At 37.0% G+C, this 22,681-nt stretch overlaps 1 protein-coding gene across 1 annotated transcript in view; it reads left to right on the forward strand.

The window, feature by feature from the left end:
* Positions 1-8,196, forward strand: part of SLC6A2 (solute carrier family 6 member 2) — a 62,135-nt gene extending 53,939 nt beyond the window's left edge. The window contains exons 13-14 of the mRNA XM_048958632.1: positions 743-814; positions 2,376-8,196. Coding sequence (XP_048814589.1) covers positions 743-814; positions 2,376-2,399 — 96 coding nt within the window. The 3' untranslated portion in view covers positions 2,400-8,196. The remainder of the gene's footprint in view (positions 1-742; positions 815-2,375) is intronic.
* Positions 8,197-22,681: the final 14,485 nt, after the last annotated feature.

Consider the following 22,681-nt stretch of genomic DNA (forward strand, 5'->3'; position numbering starts at 1 on the left):
GCTAGGGTTTGAACTCATGCAGATTTTTTTATTGTTTTCCACACTGATACCAGAATGCTTGAAAAAAAAAAAAAAAAAAAAAAAACAACCTCTACATCCAGACCAAAGTGCTGAAACAGATCCAGAAATGAAGAAGCACTTCTAAATCCTATACTAAAAGGCATTGCTTATTGTATCATCATCTAGCCTCTTACTTCTGTACTTCAGTAAATGAACCATGGCACTCGGCAGCAGGATCCTCCACTGTGTAAACCCACTTAAGCCATAACATAGATGCTGCATGAACTGAATAGAGCAAAACCTGAAGGAGTAACAATTTGTGACCATCTTATTAAAAGCAGCGGTATAACAGAAAGGCACTTAATTAAAGAAATCCTATTTCTAATGAATTTCCTAGCAGTACAAAGTTTGACAAAATGCAGCCTTAATAGTGTGAGTTCCGGGGACATAAAGGCTGCGGTACCAGCTTGTTCCTGGTGTTCTTTTCCATATGCACTTGCTAAATATTTGGACTCAGTATTTGCATAAACTTTCTACTCTGTCTTATATTAAATGCTAATATCAGGGGGCTTATAAGCAGCTTGATCTCTCAGTGACTAAGTTAAAGACACATGATGCAGTGATATTAAACATTTAAGTTACGGCTTTAAATAAAGTTCACACTTTCCCATTATAGGTTGGGGTTTACAGACATAATCCCACTTCATATGGCTGACTTTTTTCTCTTCTCTCTCTGGTTTAGAGACTAGCTTACTGCATCACACCTGAAAATGAACATCAGCTCGTGGCCCAAGGAAACGTCAGGCAGTTTAAGGTTTGTACTCCTTTCACTGTGCTTTGTCTCCTTCCTGCCTTTAGCAGGGTTTGCATCAGCCTCCTCATGGCAGATGTCCACAGGTCTGCGGTCTTTTATTTCTGCCAGCATGATGGGATGCAGGAGGCTCAGATCTCTGTGCACCTATTGCTGGTTGGAGGTTTTTGGCACCCTCCTTCCACTCCATAAGGAAATAGCTAAGCAGAATTGATAACGTTACAGATCACTTCAATCCAATATCCTAGGTCATATATCTGAGTACAGCAAAATCTCACCACAAGATGAATATGTTACCAGACTATAACATATAACTGAATAGGTCACATCCTCTTCCCTGGTTACTACACAGCAATCTAAAATCAGATTTTCTAATCTCCATCAGAGATTATCAGCGAATAGGGTAAAAAAAGCAACCAAACATCCACTGTCAGTACAGAGACAAAATAATGGTCTGAACTACATGGAACGGACTGCCCACTGGTATACATTTGATTGAAAATACTGCTGGACACTTCTTAAGCAGCCATGAAATACATCCTATGTTTCCAAATACTGCTTTCCTTTTAGTAAATAAAATGGCCTTATTGAAATATAGTTCTTTTCATAGAAGATAAAAAGGATGCAAATATGAAACTTGTTACTGTTATCAGCATTCATGTTGGACCACTTTCTGGCTTCAAAGTTGAAAGCAACTACAATTATGCACGCTACCTCAAAACATGACCCAGATATTATAGTGGGGGTTTGTACACTGATATTGAAAAAAGAAATCTGCCTTTTGCCTGCTCTGAAAAAATATTGAAAAAAATACTGTTTGAAGTATATTTTTAAATTTCAGAAATAAAAGAATCCAAGTGTAGATTCACAGAGTACAGAAAGAAAAAAAACCCTGCAGTTTCCTGTTTTGTGAGCACTGTGTATATAACGTGGCCAAGATTGTGCAGTAACACAGCACCTCTTCATTCCTTCTCATTACTCCATTTCTGCCCTCAGTTATTCAAAGATTTTTCATGTTCCAGCTGTAATAACATCATTTTTATACAGTCAAATGTTCCTATATGAATAGGCAGATAGGTAGTGATTGCTACACTATACTTCTGACTCCAAGTAATGGCAAAAAAAGGAAGCAAACAGATTTTGCTTAAATTAGAAAAATATACTTTGAAGCAAATCCCTAGCGATCCCTCAAAGTATGCCAAAGACCAGGGCACGTTATATTAACTTGTTGGCGCCTTCGCTGTACAGCTAGGAATATGTTTTATTGCTAGTTCAGAGTTGTGCGCATAACACTGACCAACCAAAAAGCACAGAAGCTTTCTTCACATCAGCACTCAGCAGGTCTGAATTTTCAAACCAAGCTGAAAGCTTATCCCCATTTATCCCAATTTAACAATTCTTAAATTCAGCACATTTCTCACTGCTGACTAGAATCCGCAGAAACCTATCAGTAGATTTAAGACTTTGTGATTCTGTATTTGTCAACAACGCACTTAAAATATCTTTAACTATTAAGCATCACTTGAATCAATGTTATTAAACAATCACTTATGTTCCCTTGCAGCTTCAACACTGGCTAACAATATGACAACCAACAGGTTGAGGGGAAAAAAAAAACCAATGTTAAAGCTAAACTGGGAATACAGAAAAGTCAAGTTCAAAGCTCCCTCAATGATGCTTGGACCAGGCTGGCTCAGAGCTTACCTACTGACTCTTTGAGGGAAGACGTCTGCTCTCTGTTCTCAATGCCTCCCTTCTATTACTTGGCTTCAAATGATCTTTAAAGACTCTGTTTATTTTTTCTTGTATCTTTTGGTGCCATGAGATCCCTACGTGACCAAAACTTGTGAGTTTTGCTATTAGCAGAAGTGGAGGAGGGGGGAGTAGAGAAAAAAAAGCAATCACAGTATATTAAATGCTCCTTTATCATGAAGAAGCAAATTCAACTTTTCTGACAGTAATAATTACTGCAGATACGATCTGATTTAAACCAAGAACTGAATGTTCTTAGATCTAAGAAAGGGTACATCTCAATTGTGAGGAAAGAGCAACTTTACCTATGTATTAATGTCATTAGCTTTCTTGCCATGCTATCCTTTGGGATATGAGTTTGCATCCTTCTGAAATGAAGACTCAGTACTTCATTTTCAGTGGTTTGTTATTAATTTCTTCTCTTGGTGAAGAAGGTTGTCTTTACTGTATATGTCTGTGCCATTTTCTGTCCATTTAATCCTACAGGCTGAGAAGTAGCAGGAACAGAACCCTTGTAGGAGCTACTAAGTACAGAATCCAGTTTAATATCACACTGTACTTAGTGAAAATATATTATGACAGCAATTAAAATGGCTTTATCATATGATCCATACTTTACTGACTTTTTCAGTTAATTGTAAAACATTTCATACAAATAGTCATACATCCAACTTTTTGTTTTACTTTGTGTCAAATAGAGTAGCATATATAAAATACATACAAAGAGATAATGATTTTTAGAATTATGTAAATCTACCCAGAAGCACCAAAATACCAAACTTTAGTTTTATTCTTCTATTGTAAGCAAAGCGTTATTATTATTATACTCTTACCGGATTCACCTACCAAAACATAGCAAGATTGTACTGAACAGCTTAGAAGGATAAGTCTATTCCTGCTCTTCTCTGGTAGCATTATGCAAGCTAAAAGATAGAGAATAAACTCTGCATTTGGGTGCTGTTCTCATTCTGTGGCACATACCACTGTAGCATTTTCCCAGTGATCAGTAGATGTGGTTGCTCAGTTACTTCCTGCAGTTATTTATTACTCGATAAGCTTTTTCAGAAGCTGTAGCTTCTCAACTGAACCAGCCTGGAGTTTACCTCTGGACTTTACCTCTCGTATTTTTTTCTTTTTGTTTTGTTTTGCCTCTGTATGTTCAGTTCAGCTTCTTTTCTTTAAATGTATGTAGTGCTTCTTTTTAAAGAGATCGCTTTAAAGGATGGAGCTTTTTTTTTTTATTTATAAACCAATTGTTGGGGGTTTCTGTGGGTTTTTTTCCTCCCCTATTCTTAAAATAGTCCAATTTAAAAGCCCCAAGCGATTTTAGCCTTTTTTATTTAGCTTCGATTTCTCTTCAAAATAACAGTAAGAAAACTTCTCTCCTTATTCATCCTTTTCCTCCAACAGAATCGATACTTTGGAAAGGATCGAGCACGATCTCTTCTTCTTAAAGAGATTGTGTGACAAAGCAGAGGTTTTATTTAAATATGGCTTTGAATCCAAAGGACACTGTCTACTACTTATAAAGGCAGACATTTTCTGGCCCAGCTGATGGCCAATAGTGGCTTAAACCATGTTATTAAATATATTTCAATAATAAAGGAGTTTCAAAAGGCTGCTGTTCTAGTTCTGTAATTATCTGAAAGTCCATTCAATGAAAGTGTTGATTGCTCCAAAGAACAGGGGAAAAGGAAAAAAAATACAGCCCACCATTCCACCAGCTTTATAGGTAATCCTTTTTTTATTGTTTGCGAAACTAGAGGGAGATCTTTTAATTGTTATAAAGCTTACTTTTCAGTACAGCTGCTTCAGTTATTGGATCTGTGAGGTTCAGAAATCTAACAGTTACCAAGTTTCAAAACTTTTGGAAGGCTCTTTGATGTGGAGTTTGAACAGCTACTCACATCATTTATGGTTTTGCTCACGTCTGTAAATGCTAACAACCTGCACCAATGCTCACTTGTAAGACACCCCACTACCACTCACACAAAATGTTTCATCACCAGTTGGCTCTGAAATAGGTCAAATTTATTTAACGGAGAGTGAAATAAGCTGCATCCAGCATTTCAGGGTTTGACTGCATTTTAAATACCAACCTCCAAGGTGGTGATCCACTTCATTATTTTTATTGCTGTTATTGTTTAACTTCTTAAGTTTAGTATAATACTTAGAGCACTTAGAGGACTCCACTGCACCATTGCCACCGCATTCTGAACTTTGACAGACAAAGCTTATCATCTAAACAGAAAACAGGGAAATCAGAGAGAGAAAGAAATCTATTACCAGGAATAGCACTAATGAAGAAGATAGTTCATGATGCATTGCACAGCTCAGCTTTAAGTTCAAGATTTTGTCCAGAGAAAGTCTCTCCAAAATGACAGCTTCTGTCCTAGAGATGGAGAGCAACGTTCTTGATTCCCATAGAATAAGATGCTCAACTACCTCATGCCTTCTTGATGATAAATGATGCTGTTAGAAACAAATTAATATCCTTTCAAGTAACAAAAAAGCTTTAAGAAGACCGGGTATATAAAAACAGGCAAAACTCTGGTACTCAGCTTCTTTCAGACTCCAGCTTTGAGCTCCCTAATACGTTTTCAATACTGAAAATATCAAATGCCACTAAGATACTCATTTTCATTTAGTTCAGCCACTGTCAATAAGATTCCCCAGTCAGGTTCTTATTAACCAGGTAATTACTCACCTGCAAGTCTTCCTCCAAGGAAGTCTTGGATTTTCAGCCAAGCAGTAGCTCACCATTTCCCCATCTACTGTGGGAGCAGATCCACTCTGGGGACTGGTTCTCCCCAAACATCTCCCTTCAATGATCAGTTACGCTGATGAAGTAAACAGCCCACTTCCAAAAAATAAAGTTTTGATTGCAAGCTCATTCAAGATGCAATGTCATCAACAGTTGGCTGTTTTGGTAGCGAGGCCACGGAGAAAATTGGGTGAAGCATATGAATAGATAGCTAAACAGTTCTAGAAAAACACAGTCTTGAAAGCTTTGTTTTAATCCAATAAAGGCAGCAGCTGTCATACATCAGCATCTCATTTCTGACCAACCTTCCTTTCTTCCCTGTCACTGAAAAAGACCTGCCTGAAATCCACGCTGCTTTACCAAGTCTTAAAGTTAACTAATGCCAAAGAAAGATCCTCTATTTTACCTTGTACTTCTGCTGTCATCCAGCAGGATAATCTTTCCTACAGTTGTTACTTTTCTGTAGTTAAAATACTAAAACTCCAGGGTTTTAGAATCTAGTAGAAAGATGGTAGACCCTTCATGGGCAACAGCCCATAAAGCAATAGTTGTATTTTGTGTTTGGTCTCTGAACCAAAGCTTTTTTAGTCAGTCTTTCTTGTGCTCTCATGTGCTGATGCATACACCCTGGCAACACTTGAAAGATATCTTACCATAGTGAGGGGTTTTGCAGGAAATCCAGGATCAAACACAATATTTTAAATATGGAATACAGGAGGAGAAATACTTGGCTGTTACTACCGTACATGTTCCCTAACTGCACGTGCAATGTATGTTGTATGTAATTTCCCCAGAGGAAGTTCCCTATAATTGGCCATTTCTTCCTAGCAAAATAACTTTTAAGTGCTATTACTAAATAAGTCAAGCTCAAACATCTTGTGTATATACACACTCCCCTGGTCTATTGTTTTGACATGAATTAAGTTTACTTTGGACTGTTAGGTTGTAGGAGGAGGGCACGTAGAAAGTCATTTTTCTTTTAATGCCTATTTTACAGTTCTTATGATTAATACAGTTGTCATTAAGATACTTTCTTTTTTGGAGCTGGTAGCTTTTCTTCTTGTCCTGGACTGATCCTGCTAAGTTTCATGAGGCATTGGCAAACAATCACTTTCCTAACATCCAAATTTAAACCATAAATCGGGGACTTCAGAAGAGATGAGGCTTACAAATGTCTTATTTGTTTTGTCCAGTTAAAATATTTTAAATGGGCCTGAGGTTCCCAGACATAAACAGCTGTCACAGCTCCAATGACAGCATATAAGTCTACCTGAAGGAATTATGTCTGCATTTTGAGCCCCTCTGTAAAATATATCTATTCTAATACATTTTACTTTCTCATGGGCTAAGGATATTCAGTGTCCACAGGTTAGCTGATGTGCCAGAATTTGATCTCCCTGTATTAAACCATGATGTTTCAGGTTGGTACCACAAAAAAAAAAAAAAAAAAAAAAAAAAAAAAAAAACCATTTGGCTAAGGTATCAGGACACAGTTATTTTAGAAACACTTTCAGATGTTTTCCTCAGAAAGTAAGTGTCACCGAATTTCAGAGAGGCTCAGAGAAGGAAAAGGTTGCATCTTAAAAGATCTGTTTCAAATGTTTCTGCTCTATGGAAAAGGATTTCTTTTGTTCAACCATCTCAGTCCTTCTGACAGACTGGAATGGGAGAAAATACCAAGCACTTGCTTCACTCTACTCCACGTTCTTGATTTTTGCCAGCCGTCAGACAAGGGTGCTCAAAATGACCAAGTAAGCATGCATATGTTCTTTATTTGTGATTAAAAATACAGTTGCTTGGTTTTGACTGCTTAAGTTTACCCAGGGAACAAGAAGACCTGAACACCATGTCACATGTGGAGAAACTGCTACTAAGGCAAAATGTTTCACATTTTATACATTGTTCATAGCAAAAATTACAGAAGTCCAAGAGCTGGTGATTTGTACAGCAGTAATGTACACTGCCTGAGAACAAATTTAGACATCTACATACATCAGATATTGACCACTATCAAGACAGATGTGTCAACCAGCAGATCGATATCACCAGCTGCTTTTGATGTCAGAATTTGATCACTTTTCCTTTGCCATCTAAAACCTGAATATATTCATCCACCCTATGGCTCACCTAGCAAAAGCACACAGAAATTGAAGTAACAAAAATCACAACTACTCAGCGGAACTGTTCTCCTTTGAAGGATGCCTAGACACCTCAGTGTAAGTGCTGAGCAATGGTTGGAGACAGATGGAGGCAGGGAACAGGCAGGAAGGCTGAAGTCAGAGCCCAGCCTTCACTCAGAGGAACCATTTCTATACTGCCAGTTGTATGTTGAGGGCAGCAGGCGTTTCTGTGCTTAAGCACTGACAGGAAGATTGGGCCACCTGTGTTATGCTTTCCTCCTTTTTAAAAGTGGTTTCTTTAATGCCATGTTGGACAACAGTTGCTTAATTTCTTTAATTAGGGTAGCAGAATAATTTCAGCAAGCTAAGAAGATCACTAAGCCTTAAGCTGGCTCTCTTAAAGGTGTCGTTTCTTGGTCACAGTCAGAGTGACCTGTATTTGTAATTAGTTACATTGCACTCTCTGAACCTGTCTGCAGGACTTAACTTGTTTGTGCCATGGGTAATATTAGTTGTTAAGGGAGTATCTCCAAATAGTATATTTTGAAAATAACTTCAAATAGGCCTAATGAAGATTTGCCTTACAGATAAAAGCTTTATAGTGAGCATTTACTTGGTTTACACCAATGTTTTTTCTTAATTTTTAATGCATTTTATAGTAGTGACTAGAGTTTACCTGGGATAAGAGTACCTCTGTATAGGAAATATTTTAATATTTTTACAAGTTTTTTTTTTTTTTTTTTTTTTTTAATTTTAATAAAACATAAGCATAGATTGTAAGGCAAGAAATTCAACATTAGTGTAACAAGATTATCACACAGGACCTCTCTCTCCATTATAAGGTTTTGTAATTAAGCAGTCTAGATTAACAGCACCTTGGTCTTTGATTATAAATGTTAACGTGATAAAAGAATAAAAAAAACATTATCTACAGCTAATGCACATTGTAGCACAATATTCTCCACTGTTGCCTTACTTTCATAAGAGAAATTTATATAGTTTTTAATTTATATTCTTAAAACAAAAAAAAAAAAACAAAAAAGGCAACCTTTAGCTGCATTTTTTGTTAGAAGACATAACATTAAACTGAGTATCAAATAGATCTACTTCCAATGCAGGAGATTACATTGCAGTTTTTAGGCATAAATTCTCACAGGACTTCAGAACTTGCCACTCATAAAAATATTCTCCGAAGTGCCCCAGTGACCAAAAGTGTCCTAACAGCCATAATGTTTCCATGTCTGATTCAGTGCAATCTGCAGGTCCATTTCCCCCCCCTGCCCCCACCTTTGTTGTTTGTGGTGGGTTTTTGTTTATTTTTTTTAATCTTCAATTATCTGGGGGAAATGGCATTCTACTTTTTTTTTTTTTTTTTAAGGGAGACACATGCCCTTGTATGTAACTACAAATACCTACATTTCTTATAAATATGGATATGGATGTGCGTGATGTGTGCTGGTTAACTGTACTTAAAATGCTGATAAAGATGGTGAATGTTAAGTATTTGTCCTCATTCTTCTGTCTTTCTGTGGTCAGTGTAAATAAGACCTGTTTTAAGCTGTGCATTAATGTAACAGATTATTCCAATATTGTGTATAAAATTAAGTAAAAAATATCTGACAAATATGCACATAAAGAATATAAAGAAAAGTCTTATGTACTAAGAATTTACTTATGGCAGTCAATTAAAAGCTGAAATGAAAACTGTGCTCATTGTCACTACTATTCCCAGCATTATATCTGACAGGCCCTGCTGTGCTGCTCCAGCCAAAGCTCCCTCCTGGCAGCTGGACCTCAGTTCTGCAGTGACCACCCTGGCAATGGGAGGCTGCCCTCCCAGGGGAGCCCAGTATCCCTGTGCCAAGGGTCTCCCCACAAGCCAGCCCTGGGCTCCCACTGCAGACCAGCAGCTACCTAGAATTAGAAGCCCAAATGTCTCTGTGCTCAGTGTAGCTCTCAGCCTCTGTGAGGTAGTTCACATCCTTTTAGTACCCCAGCAGACCTATTGAATTCCCCATGTGAACTCCTTTCAGGAACATAATTACAGGAGGGCAAATGAAAGTCTTACCAACAGGACTGCTTTCTTTCAGCATCCGTGTTGTTAAGGCACAGCCTTCAATTGATTATATAACTCTGCTATCTTCGAGCAAGAAAAACATTGTAGGTCACTGCCCACTACGTTCCTTCAGAGTATGAGTACCAGCATGCTGTAAGTACATACTGTAAGAATATCTAAATGCATTAAAAGTATTCATATATTCAAATATTGACTACTGAAAGTTATTCTAGCTGTATCAGACTGACTGTGTTAATAATATGAGCGTTCTAAAGGACAGTTCTCAAAGTTCATGGTAACGAGACAAGGAACCAACAGCTCACTGGATATAAGCAGCAAGCTCAGTCAGCAAGTGAAGCAGCACAGACCCAGTTAAGGGAGCAACATCATTTAGAAAAACATGCACAAAAGCCTGCTGAAGGGAACCAACCATCAGATCTTTCACTTGCAGGTTCAAAACAAGTTGACACATTGTAGAGCTGTATGAAGTTGATGTCTACCCCAGAAAAAATCTTTACGCTAAATCCGGGCAGAATTTGCATGGCTGCTTTTCACTGGAACGTATCAGCTGCGGGCAGACAGAATGTGATGAGATGGAACAAATATACACAGCTCATGTCATGACTAAAACTGTGGATTATTTTCAGATTACTTTTGCTGGTCAGTAACATGAGTGAATTTCTTCTGACTTAAACATTATGTTTTAAGCGTCTTTAAAACAGAGAAAATAGGAAGAAGTAAGTAAAGACAGATTCTTGTCAAGTATCTCAGCACATCAGAAGCTTACATCTTGTAACATTAGTAGCAGGTACGTTTTCAAGCATGCAAAGAATTGAGAGAACAAGACAGCAGAAAAATATAAGGAGTCAAAAGTAATGAATTCTTCTGAGTCTATACTTGACTGATCCACATTTCAACAGAATGGCCAATCGGGGTCGGTCAATCTTATGAAGTATCTTAAAACCAGTAGAAGAAAAATGCTCATAAATTCAGTATCATCCTTACTGCACGCATTCAGATTTTCATAACACTTGGCATTCAGAACTCAGCCAACAGGAAAAAAGATGACTGCACTGGGAAGATCAGATAATTACATACCCCTTTAGTCTTCAAAAATGCCTGCTTTTTTTTTTGCCTTGCAGATTAGCTGCTTTTTTTCCTTTTCCTTCCCCTCCCCCCCCCCAGTTGTTCTTGTAGAAAATATTTTAAACAACAGGTTTCTTAACATATATGAAAAGTTGAAGTGATCCTTTACAGATCTCCGATTGCATTTCATCTTTGAGAATAGAAGAGCTCAGTGCTTCAAATTTCAGTCATTTTCCTGCCAGATATCCTGTGGCAGCATCCACAGATTTTAATATATAATGTCTGTTGTTCAAATTAAGAAAGATGAATTACATGCACATATCCTTGGGAAAATAAGAACTTTGCATACATTCTTCAAGGAATTTCTAGTTTGGAAAGTATTTGCATATATCTTTTTTCAAATGCCAAAAGTCTGTACTGTTTCACACATCTGTTGGTACAAGATCCAAATCTTGGTTGCAAGCATAAACCAATCTGGAGGAAGCCTATGAAATACAAAGGCTAGCTAAAAGGAACATCTGGATTCCAAGATGAGAAAAGGAATTTTTACACTGGAATTTCCTTCTCAGTTTTATATTTTGTATTACTTCGTTCATACAGCATTTTTTATAGTCCTCAATTCAAATATGAATTAAGGTCAAGGCCAAATCCCTGCTCATCTCTTTGACATTAGAACTTGCACTTAATTCATTTGCTATGAGCATGAAAGTCCTTGATACAAATACTAGTTATACACCAATACTGCTCACTTACAAAATACTAGTTTTCTTTCCCAATTTTGCTTCAGAATAAATCAAATTATAAAGTCCTTTTCAGGCAAAAATATATGGTCAAGTCATTGATTCCTCGGCAGAAATGATTTAGTTCTCAAACTACATAGAGATAATGTCAGTTTTAACAGAAGTATAACCCTGCATACATTTTCAGAAGCTAACAGTGTTGGTGTTTTATTATTTGTGATCACTGAGACTTTGAAAAAAGTAAAACAGTTTCAGATACGGATATAAATAGCAAAGCATTTTAAGAATGAAAATCCATCTTACGTGATTTTCCTCCTTTTTGCTACAGTCAGAAAATCAAGTAAGGAATTACTGTTGGCCAGTACTTTTTTTCCATCCTAAATTCCTAATCAAACTGCCCACAGATGGGCCTATAAAACACTTGGTTTTCCAGTTCTCAGCTAATTGACACAGAATTCCAGTTCTTATAAATTCATGAGATTAATGCTCAGAATAGCATTCTCAGCTATTTTAGATGAAGCATTTGCTTTTCACAAACACTAACATAAAATATATTGCTTCTACAGATATTTCTGCAAGCATTGCTAGCTATAATATAAACAAATGTGGAATAACGGTTTGCAAACAGAGCAAAACTAAAATTGACATTTTGGTCCAAGCAGTTATTCACAAACAGTTTGGAGAAATATTTGCTCAGCTGTGCCCCTGTAATCCACATAGCTTGGAATATGGCACTAGGCTACACCATTTCCAACTTTGATTTTTGGTCCTCATGACTGCACGGACTCTTGGTGCTGCATTTGCCAGTGCTGTGGTGGTTTCTGTAGTCCCTCAAGAGCTTCTCCATTACATACATTAGCACATAAAAACACTCCTGAAATCAAGTTCAACATGTTCTTTATTCTAACATACATAATACCTTTTATTAAGGGACTTAGCAATGAGTTGGTGTCCTACTCCTGACAAACCAAATATGCAGAGCTAAACCTCTTCAGCTGTAAAGCCACTTCTGAGATCCAGTGATTCTGAGTAACTGAGCAACATGGAAGAATTCAGTCTATCTTCACATGGAGTCTTAAGTTTCATGAAATCCAACAAGGATTAAGATTTCTCCAGTAATACTACTAGTGACACCTCATTATTCATGTATTCTCCAGGCTTGTTACAGAGAGGATGGTGAAGCCTAATTCCTGTGAAAACTCCCAAACACCACTCATTAGAATGCTTGGAGACTGCTTACACCTCCTTTGTTTCTACTGTGTTCAGTTTCAGTGAAACTAAGCCAGGTGGAAATTAAGGCTCCATTTGACCTACTAGCTTCCTACTAGCTTTTTTAGCTGAAAAGTTTAAGGACAGTGATAACCTTTAACATTTAAATCGTTGCCGCCTTAGTGTGATTATTTCACTAGAGAGAAGAAATGATCTATGGCCAAGTTTAAGCCAAAAGGAAGAAACATTCATATGATGAATGCTTCCACTCAACAATTCCAGACAAGTTCATGCAAGTATTTGCTTTGGTAATATCTGTACTTTAAAAGATGGATTTGCAGAGAAAAATAGGCTTGAAAAAGAACCTGGCTTGCTACTTGACTCCAGAGAATAAACCCAATTAATATTACTGCTTTGTATATTGGATGAACTGCACAAATTAAAAAGAGCATGTCTAAAAAGAGGATTGTAACTGCTTGCCTCTGCTTTCAGAAGATGATTATTCAGATATTCAGAAAGGAGATGATTTGTGCAGATCATGAAAGATGCACATCAGCATAATCACTACGGTGCCATCGTTAAACATAAGAAGATCATACAATTTCTCAGCCACTAGCAACAGTTCATCATACAGATGCCAGCAATAAGTAGCTTTTCATCAAGCAATCCTCTGAAGCTGCAATAGCCAATTTTGAGATCTCAGTGGATATAAACCATGTGCGATAATCTGATGGCAACAGATTGCTTACAAAGCTAATAGCTGTATTATGCTGCAGCAGATGTTCAGGAAAAGCACCAGAATCTAAAAAGCAGCAATCCTTCCTGCCAAATAATCAATTAGGTTTCAGACCGGCGATTTCATTTCGCCGTTAATATATAAAACAACCATCACTAATATTTTTGCTTTTATCCAAAAATTATTTCCTGTAAAGTAGACAAATGCCTTGAAAAGACAAATTTTGAGATGCAGAGGGGCATGAACTCAAGTCTTATATCCCAGATGACTGCTCTAATCATTACGTACTGTTGGTACAAGAAGTACCTCTCAGTTATTACTGATACTTGAGTCCTATTCACTTCTCTATTGGAAAGAAACTGGCTTTGAACAATGCACCACAAGATGTGTCTGGACTTCCAAGTTTGAAGAGCTACCATTTGGACACAGACCTCTGCCAAGCATTTCCACCTGGATAGCAGCTCTTCCGGACCTCGCAAGTTCTCTTCCTCTTGCACTAAATATGGAATCTTGAATTCTGAACAGTGGAAATAAACAGGCATCTCATACCTACACTTTTCAGAGTCTGACTTGTAGTTTCCTCATTACACCTTGTCCTTCATAGTAAAGTGCAAATACACTGAACAACAAGAGGAAAGGCCATGAAATATGAAATAAGTTTTCAAGGAAAACAGTTTACTTCTCATCTTCAAGATTTTGTTTTCCAAACTCATTTGAAGACAAAATCAAAAAGTACAGTCTGAAGGCAGCACCAAGCTATTTAGTGACCACTTTGTTAAAGTGGGAGACTACTTATCTTACCGACAGTTCATCTTAGCCCAAAGGAAACAGGACAGGGGAAATGAGCTTCTATCTTTTCTGAGTCAATGAGATGGAAAAATTTTGAACTCTGCAATCACAATTTGATGATGCTACTGTGTTAGAAGCTCAACAGTCAATTTATATTTCTAGGAGCCAGATATTTAATCTAACATGATTGGGATCCTTACTGTTCCATAAATTTGATTTCCAAAGGAATAGCTTGCTCAAGGTAGGTTTGACAAGCAGAGACTGTTATAAACATGCCCCGGAACTGCTCACATTTTATTTACTGGAGAGCATCTGGTGATTTACTGAGAGATCTGCCATGCACACAAGACATGACCATAGTGCAATCTATGGAATAAGGTTAGCATCTAAGCAGAACGCACTTTGGTATAGTCTAAACAATAACAGTAGTATCCAACATGGAAAAGAAAAGAAACAACTGAAAAATTTAAGTAAAATCCACTGGATAATATCAAGAGATGGTGAAAAAACAGGGAAACAGGAAGCATTTACTTGTGTGTCTACAATTAGAGTTGCATTCATTCGTGTATCTATGGTTAGACAACTATAAGAGCAATCTCTATAAGAAAGTGAGAAGTTAGACACGGACACAAATGGCAGTTCATATTCAGGTATACACAGTGATTTAGTAAGTATTTCTCAAAACCACAATGTTTTGTTGATCTGTCCACAGTGGTCAGTTGACTGGAAAGATATTGTTTTGACCCCTGAACAACAGGCTAGGAGATAAGAGCATTACTGTTGTCTCTACAATAACCTTGTGGCAGCTACTTAAGAAGAACATTAAGGCAGCACTGTAAGAAACCTTTTGAGAGCAGAACTGTTACCTACAAAAGTTAATAAGCTGCTTCCTACTGATGTTTCCAAATACAATAAAATAAAGTTTAGGAGATCAGGGGACATGCAAACAACATATTTAAGAAAACACCGGGACAGGACTGTGAAATCAGCGTTAGTCATTGCTGCTTTTAGAAAATGCTTTTCATTCATGTCCACACTTAAAGAGAGCATGCTTTCTTCCTGTATCCAATGCTAGATAGATACCCACACAGAAAGCATTGATCTAGGCTCATATTCTGTTCTAAGTTAAGCAGACACATTCTTATCTCTTGATGAAGTTGTTTGTCCATCTAGCTACAGAATATGACTGCTTTTCAGCACCACAGGTTAGCTTTCCACCCATATACTACCAGGATCTGCTCCTGATACTGTTACGAAGCTGGAAGAGTGGCTATGCAGTTTAGGTTATCAATAATTTGCCTGGAACTTGGAGTGGAAATTCAATTCCTTAGAATTCCACCAAATTATGTGGTGGTTTTTTTGTTGTTGTTTGTTTGTTTCCTTTTTTGTTGTTGGTTTGGTATTTGTTTTTTTTATTGGTTTTTATTGAATTTGGATTTTAATTTTTATCTTACAAAAATCTTTCTAGACATCAACATTAGACATAAAGCTGCTACAGATGGTAACAATCATAGAAATATATCATGCAATTATCTACATATTAAACCTACGCAAGAACAGCTGAAGCTCCTAATTCACAGGTATCACAATGTGTCAACAGTTTTGCCATTGCCGAACATCTTATAACCATTTAGTTCTTGCAGCTGTTTTTAAGGCATCTTAGAAACACAAACACATTCAGCTCCACATCAGTAAAACTTTACAATTAAGGAAGCTATCCTACACACTATTTTAAGCCTGACAATAACTCCTTAGCTATTTTACTTCTGATCAATTACAACGGAAGTTCAAATAGCAGATGCCTAGGTATAAAAGCAGTGGAGCTTAAGGATCTTTTTTTCCTTTCTAAAATTCAATGCTTTTTGCCATAACGTGGCATTTTTTTAATAGAAAGATGGAAAAAGAGACAAAAGCATGTTTTGCAAAAGATGTTTCAAGTCATTAAGATACAGTGAAAGATACTGAAAGTGTCTATCCAGTCAATTACATCCATTTTCCATCATATAGAAACACAGGGAGAAAGAAATGTACAGAAAGAATGAGATGTTAGAAAACCTTTACAAGCCCAAGAGGTTCTGGAATGACCTTAGGACTGTTAATCACTTAAATCAACTGTTAACTAGGGAGTTCAACAGAAATATTCATCTTATCTCACCCCAAGAGCAGACAACTGACATGGAAATAAAGCCACAGTACTGGCAAAGCTGCTATACGTGGGTAAGCATTGAAGCCTATAAACTGGAATACAGCAGTGAGAAAGAATATTAGCTTCCTTCTAAAGTGAGCATGTAACTAACTCAGCCCACACCAGAGCAAGCTTCACTCCTCAGTGCTGCTGTTACTGCAAAGGCAGGCAGTAAGGGTCACAAAACACTGGCATCCCAGCAGGTTTATCCAGTGGCAAAGGCAAACATCAAGATTTTCAAATACTGCTTCAAAAATAGCAATGGTTCAGTCTTATATTTATCTTAAAACAATAGAGATGAATTTACCTTAAAGTGATGAAAGATCTCATGATGACTATTAAACACTGTGCATGCATTAGTCCCAGTACAAAAAGCCTCCTTGTTTTATGGGGTCAGGAAAGAGAGCAAATCTAGAGGTAGATCTCTAGGAATGCCTGGATCAAAGGTAATTCTGAGTACGTGTGGTTGAACTGTACAGAGAGCTCATGTTCTTTCTTAAAGTGCACTATAAGCAGTGAAATAAGGACCCTTCTTCAGCACTTAACCACAAGTAATTCTCACCTTCCCAATAAAATAAGTTTGCCTTAAATCAGAGCTTAAAGTAAGTATAGGCAATTTGCTAGCAACCAAATACACACACGTATCCAAACCATTTCCTGCCTTCTTTCCAGAACACACATTAAAGGACCACAGACAAGAATTTTTGAGCCTGAGGTGAAACAGACACTACAGGATAATGGATCTTGTTTCATTTTCAGTTCCTAGAACTGATTGATTTTTCTGCCACCTACTGTCTTCATTATAACTTTGGGCCTCAGACCTGAAAATCATTATGCCTTCCATGTTCTGCTAAGAGGTCTATCATAGCTTCCCTTAAGCTTCTGCTTTCCAGCCTTAAAGTTAATTAAGCCTGATAGTAAAGAATACATTGATTTAACATTACAGCCTGTTCTTAACCCTGCTGCCATTATGCTTCCACCATCAATTATGAAGATTCTGAAGTGGACAAAGGCATTGAGGGCTGCGTGGTGAGATGTGTCACTGAGTAGTTCAGTAGAGAAAGGAGAGCCCTCCAGATGAACATCAAGTACTAATGAAGGCCACAGCACACCTTGACCAGCATCAGCTGCTACATGACACTACTACTGCTCCCTGGATGCACTGCCCCATGTTACAGATTACTGCCTTCCTTTTCCTGGCATGTCAGATTTGGCAGCTGTACAACCTCCATTGGGGTTTCCCAATCATCTCTACTCAAAATAGTTTGAGCATTTCAAAGAAGGTGATGATTAAGAAGGCAGTTAAATAGTTCTAGACTATGAAACACTTTAGAACTGGTTCAGAAGCAGGATGTAAAACATTCCATCATCTGTGAAAATGCAGTCTGTGTTTTTCCAACTACAAAGGTCATGTGTTAGAAAAAGCTGTTCTGATTTATGATGTAAATACTACATTTTACTTCTGGTTTCAGTGAGCTTAGGCCTGTTCCTAATGGCAGACCAGTAAGGCTAAGAACTGACTGTATTATAACTTTGATTTTCCAATTTTGTAAAAGAACAGTTTTTCAACTGCTTTTTTTTTTTTTTTTCTCATTAAAAACACCAGAAAAGAATAACTTGGGTGCTGGCAGGGTGTCAGCACACCTCCCTAGAAAGGCCAACAACTCATACCAGTTTTGCTCTGCTTTGAAACATGTACATGGAATCCAGGAATTTCTGACCCTATCTTTAAGTTGTCATTCTGTTCTTTTGCTTTTTATTAAGCATGTGACAGAGCAAATAACTGAATGTATCTACTGAACTGACCTCAAATCCCTTCAAGTATTTTGTTCTTTGTTTTTAGATCTATTTATTTAAAAATTAAACCTGAAATATTAGTGTCCCTCCCAGGCATGTAGAATATTCTGTTATCTGAGAACAAAAAGCTGCTTCCTACTCATCTGATTTGTTGTTTTGGTCCGAGCAGTATGCCAGTGCACTAGTTCACATTTACCATTAACTTCTTGATGCTTTCTGAAGCTCAAATGACATTACCCTTTAAGTACACAAGGCTATCACCATTCAGAAAGAGGCAGCACAAAAAGTCACTGCATATAAAGCTGAGGTACAATTAAGCAGTTAAGAAGAAAAAAAAAAAAAAAAAAAAAAAAAGAATTGTGATCAACTTGCTCCCATTCACCCCTTCCGTGCAGAGCCCTGCTGGAGATGTATTGACTCTGACATTCCTCACAACACAAATTAGGATAGCAGGCAAGTTCAGGTCAGAAAGAATTCAGTTCAGGCTCTATTCTTTTGTTCCAGACAGGAACAAAAATTCATGCATCACAAAAATTCATTTGTGCCATACTATCTCTTACCAAAGTTTTGTTTTAAGTGATATCCTTTGAAACATCTCAGGCATCACGTACACCCTGCCCCTCCAAATTGTGATGTATTTGTTCCATAAGTTAAAGCAGTGTGTAATTGTCATCTCCATTTGAGTTCCAGTCTATTACAGCTGAGATGTCTTCGCTTTTCATTAGCTACCATTAGCTTTTATTGGCTCCCCTCAGTCACAAATACAAACTCAATTCCAGGAATATTTTCGACACAGATACATGTAGTGTAGGTGCACCAAAATAGATTTATTTAAAATTTGTAAAACTGGAATTTAACAACTGGGGATCTAACAAAAATGAAATATTATTTAAAAAAAAAAAAAAAAAAAGGTTATTTTTCAGAAAAAGTTAAAGCTTTTGTCAAGAGGACTGAGCTAGCTCTCCTTAAATTGCTACTCCTTTTTTTAATATACAAAGTAATGTACAGTTTACTGCTTTGTTTTACATATAATTTTGCTACAATTTAAAAAAAAAACCACCACACTGTGTGTTACATGTATTTAACAGCTAACTCGTGCTCACATCCTTATTAAGATTGACAGATGTTATACAGAGTATATGCAGGTTATAGCGAATATTTTATTGACCTGACTTCTAAGCTTATGCTACATTCCCATTTCTGAGCCAGAAATGAAACTATGACTAAGACCTTTATTAATTTGCAAATTAAAAAAAAAAAAGAACTGTTTTGTACAGATTCTGGTCCTGTACAAGATCAGCAGGAGTAAGTTGCTATTATACTCCACCAAGATTTCCACTGCTTTTATAGTGCCTGAAACAAATCTGTAGTCTCTCTATACCTTCCTTATTTCCATTGCGAGTCAAATAATATCCAAGAGCTCAAGAGAAATTGTAAAACATTCTCATGGATCTCCTTTATTTCTGTTTCTGGAAGATGACTTAAGTCTTACTAGGCAAGCAGAATACATAGTTATCAGTTAGAACTAAAGCATTGGGGTATCAAAATATGTAGAAAGCAATTACCACCTGGTATTTCTTAATTTACAGGGTTTCACCTAGAACATAACCAAAACATAGAAGTGATGTGAACTAAACACTGTTCATTTAAAAAACAAAGATTTGAGAAGTTTCAAAGATCTTCTGCAGCTTTAATATAATCCATTTTCAACACTGATTATATGCTTGAGAAAATCTGACATTTCCACATGTCTTCAGTCAGTTCGTTTACTTCCAATCTCCTGCTGCTCTCTGATGTTAGAAAAGGTCAAACTTAAAAAATTCCTTAAAATTTATTTAAACAATAAGAGTCAGCAAACTGGCCACAAACCACCACATAATTGTTCTTATTACAGCAGTTTAATCCAATTCAATGAGAAAAAGTTTTGGTTAGCTGTCTGCTATCAAACACATTCAGACAGTTTCAACTCTAATCTAATTGACAGAACATTAAGCTGTCTGGTTCCTGATAGAAAAGCTACCGTACTCAAAAACTTGTACCTGATTTTATTTAAATATTTTTGAACTGTCTAAAACATTGTCAAACATCTTCCAGCAGGAAAGAGTGCACAAGCATACTAACGCATTGACTTGTTTACAAGCTGTCAGAAAAATCTGTGATTTTAAATATTAAACATTAAGTACCATCCAAAACTTAAGGTAGTCTAGAAATCTCTCAGAACAGAAAGTAAACCCTGAAGCTGAAGTTCCTGCAGCGTTTGCTCTGTATATAATTACCATTGGTGTTACACCCTTTGCAGATATTCGTAACACACCAAAGAATAATCTGATAATACAACGTGTCAAGTTAGAAGTTTCTTCACCAGAGAACTTCCACAGAACAAGGGCTTCATTAAAAATACTGTTACTGATCCAGCTTTCCCCACACTACAGAGAACAGACTATTCCAACCCTGCCCTATTATGTCCCAAGTACTCTGAGTTACAGATTCCTTATTTCTTGTTTATGTACTTTGTGTGCCTACTCAGTGGCAACTAGATTGATGCATGTTTACCCCAAGAGCAAACTCCTATATTAGATCTGACTATAATAAACTATAAGCTCAAATCCACTGACCATAGTTAGTGTAATCCCTAGAGAAGGGGCTTTAATAATTTTCTAAAATTTCCACAGCAGCAATATTTTCATGAATTCCAACCCAGAAATATACCCAGACTCAACTGTATGAGTAAACCTGTATCTGTCTCTTGAAAACCCCAAAGATATCTGCAGAAAATACTCCAGTTTGGCTGTTTGGTGGGTGCACAGTCTGTTTTGAAACACTGAGACAGAATGTAGGACAGAGGAAATACAGGCAACAACTTCCAAGTACACATATCAGAACCCAATATGAAATGTTGAATTCTGCAAACGTGAGAGGGCTTTGCTCAAAAAGTACAGTTACAAGCCAGGTGATGGTTTGGTGATATTTCAAAAGTCATAGGAAAAGATAAATATAATAATCATGGCCTTCTGCAGATACCATCACAGCAGGTAACGTGCACTCGAAACCACTCCAAGGCTGTTCAATACAAGCCAAAACATGAGGAAATAGATAGGAAGCGAGTTAAAAGTACAATCCTAAATTTAAACACTAATGTAAACGTTTAGATTTCCTCTGCAGTCAGAAAAAAACTCATGGCCAAGCTGCTTTAGATCTGTAAGGGGCTGAATTGCTTTCTGGAACATCTCTTTAATCTTCAAGAAAAATCTTGAGAGGCTCATAACTGAAGCATCAACCACAGTGAGGTGCATTCATAATTTCTATGGTGTAGCATCCCAACTGGCCCACCAAGCCTTCCTTTCTCAATTAACATCAGTGTACAGTCTCCGGTGAAGAAGCTGCATGTATTTGCAGGCACGCACATTTTCTCCAGATGTTATCACAGATGTGGACAGCCTGAGAATAGAAGTAGTCAGTGATACAGCTAAATAAGTGCACAATAATCAACAAAAATCGCTGAGAGACAGTGAGAAAGAATCCCAAGCAATAGATGCATTCAAGGATTTCATCCATTCAACAGAAGCTTCATGCCAGGAATAGCAGCAGGGGTGAAGGGGCTGTTTTGTGAGCCATTAACGGCTTGATAACTGTCTTTTGAAATCCAATATACAACACAAACGAGCAGAGCTTCCACCAGTCCACGATGATTATGCTTTTTCTACTAACCATGAAGAATTTTACACTAAGTTCTAAAACATTTATACAAGAACATAAAAGGGGAATCTATTCACGAACACACCAGCTTAATTTCTGTGCACACAATCTAGAGCTGTAGTTACTCCTACCAATTCAGGCTGAAAGTGCCTGTTTTTTGTATTTTGTAACATTCTAAGACACTAAACAGGCTTGTATTTTTAGCTTGTTGTTTGAGGTAGCGGAACAACATCTGTAGTTTATTCCATGTTTCAATTTTCAAACTTCAGTACAGGCCTCAAAACATGAAAACATTTTCTAAACTTTTTTTTTTTTTTTTTTTTTTTTTTTTTTAAAAGAATCATGCACCCTGCCTTACTTTCTCTGAAGTATAACAATGCCCTTTCTACGAGAGAAAACAACTGGACTTCTCTCTTGTGACTCAACTAAAGCACATGTAAATCCCCAGAGAAAAGGTCCTGGCACTGCACAGGCATCACAGTGTTGAAATGAAATGGTGGCACCAAGTGAATTTAAATAAGTTTTCAATTAGTTGCTATCAGAATTATTAATTTGGAACAACATTTCCAGCATTGTAAAAGGGAGCTCTCTCTGAGTAACTGCCTTCTCTACTAAAAAAATCTCAGCCATTTATAAATAATGTTTACTACAGCCTTTGCAATACAATGCCTATAAATAGCACCTTCCTTGTCAAAAATCTATCAAAATACACAACCAAAACATTATTAATTGTTCCCACGTCACCAGATTAAAATGCAGACACACAGAAAGAAATTGAACCCCTGCTATAGATGGGCAAGGAATCTCAAACCTCTGACCTAGCAGGCAAATGTCTAAACCACAGAAAAAAAAAACCTATGGCCCGTTAAACAGAATGACCGCTCCCTTCTGAATAAGGAAACTTGTATGCAGATGTGAAGGAAACTACCAACTGTGCATG

Source organism: Lagopus muta, chromosome 12, assembly GCF_023343835.1.
Source record: "Lagopus muta isolate bLagMut1 chromosome 12, bLagMut1 primary, whole genome shotgun sequence".
Classification (NCBI taxonomy): domain Eukaryota; kingdom Metazoa; phylum Chordata; class Aves; order Galliformes; family Phasianidae; genus Lagopus; species Lagopus muta.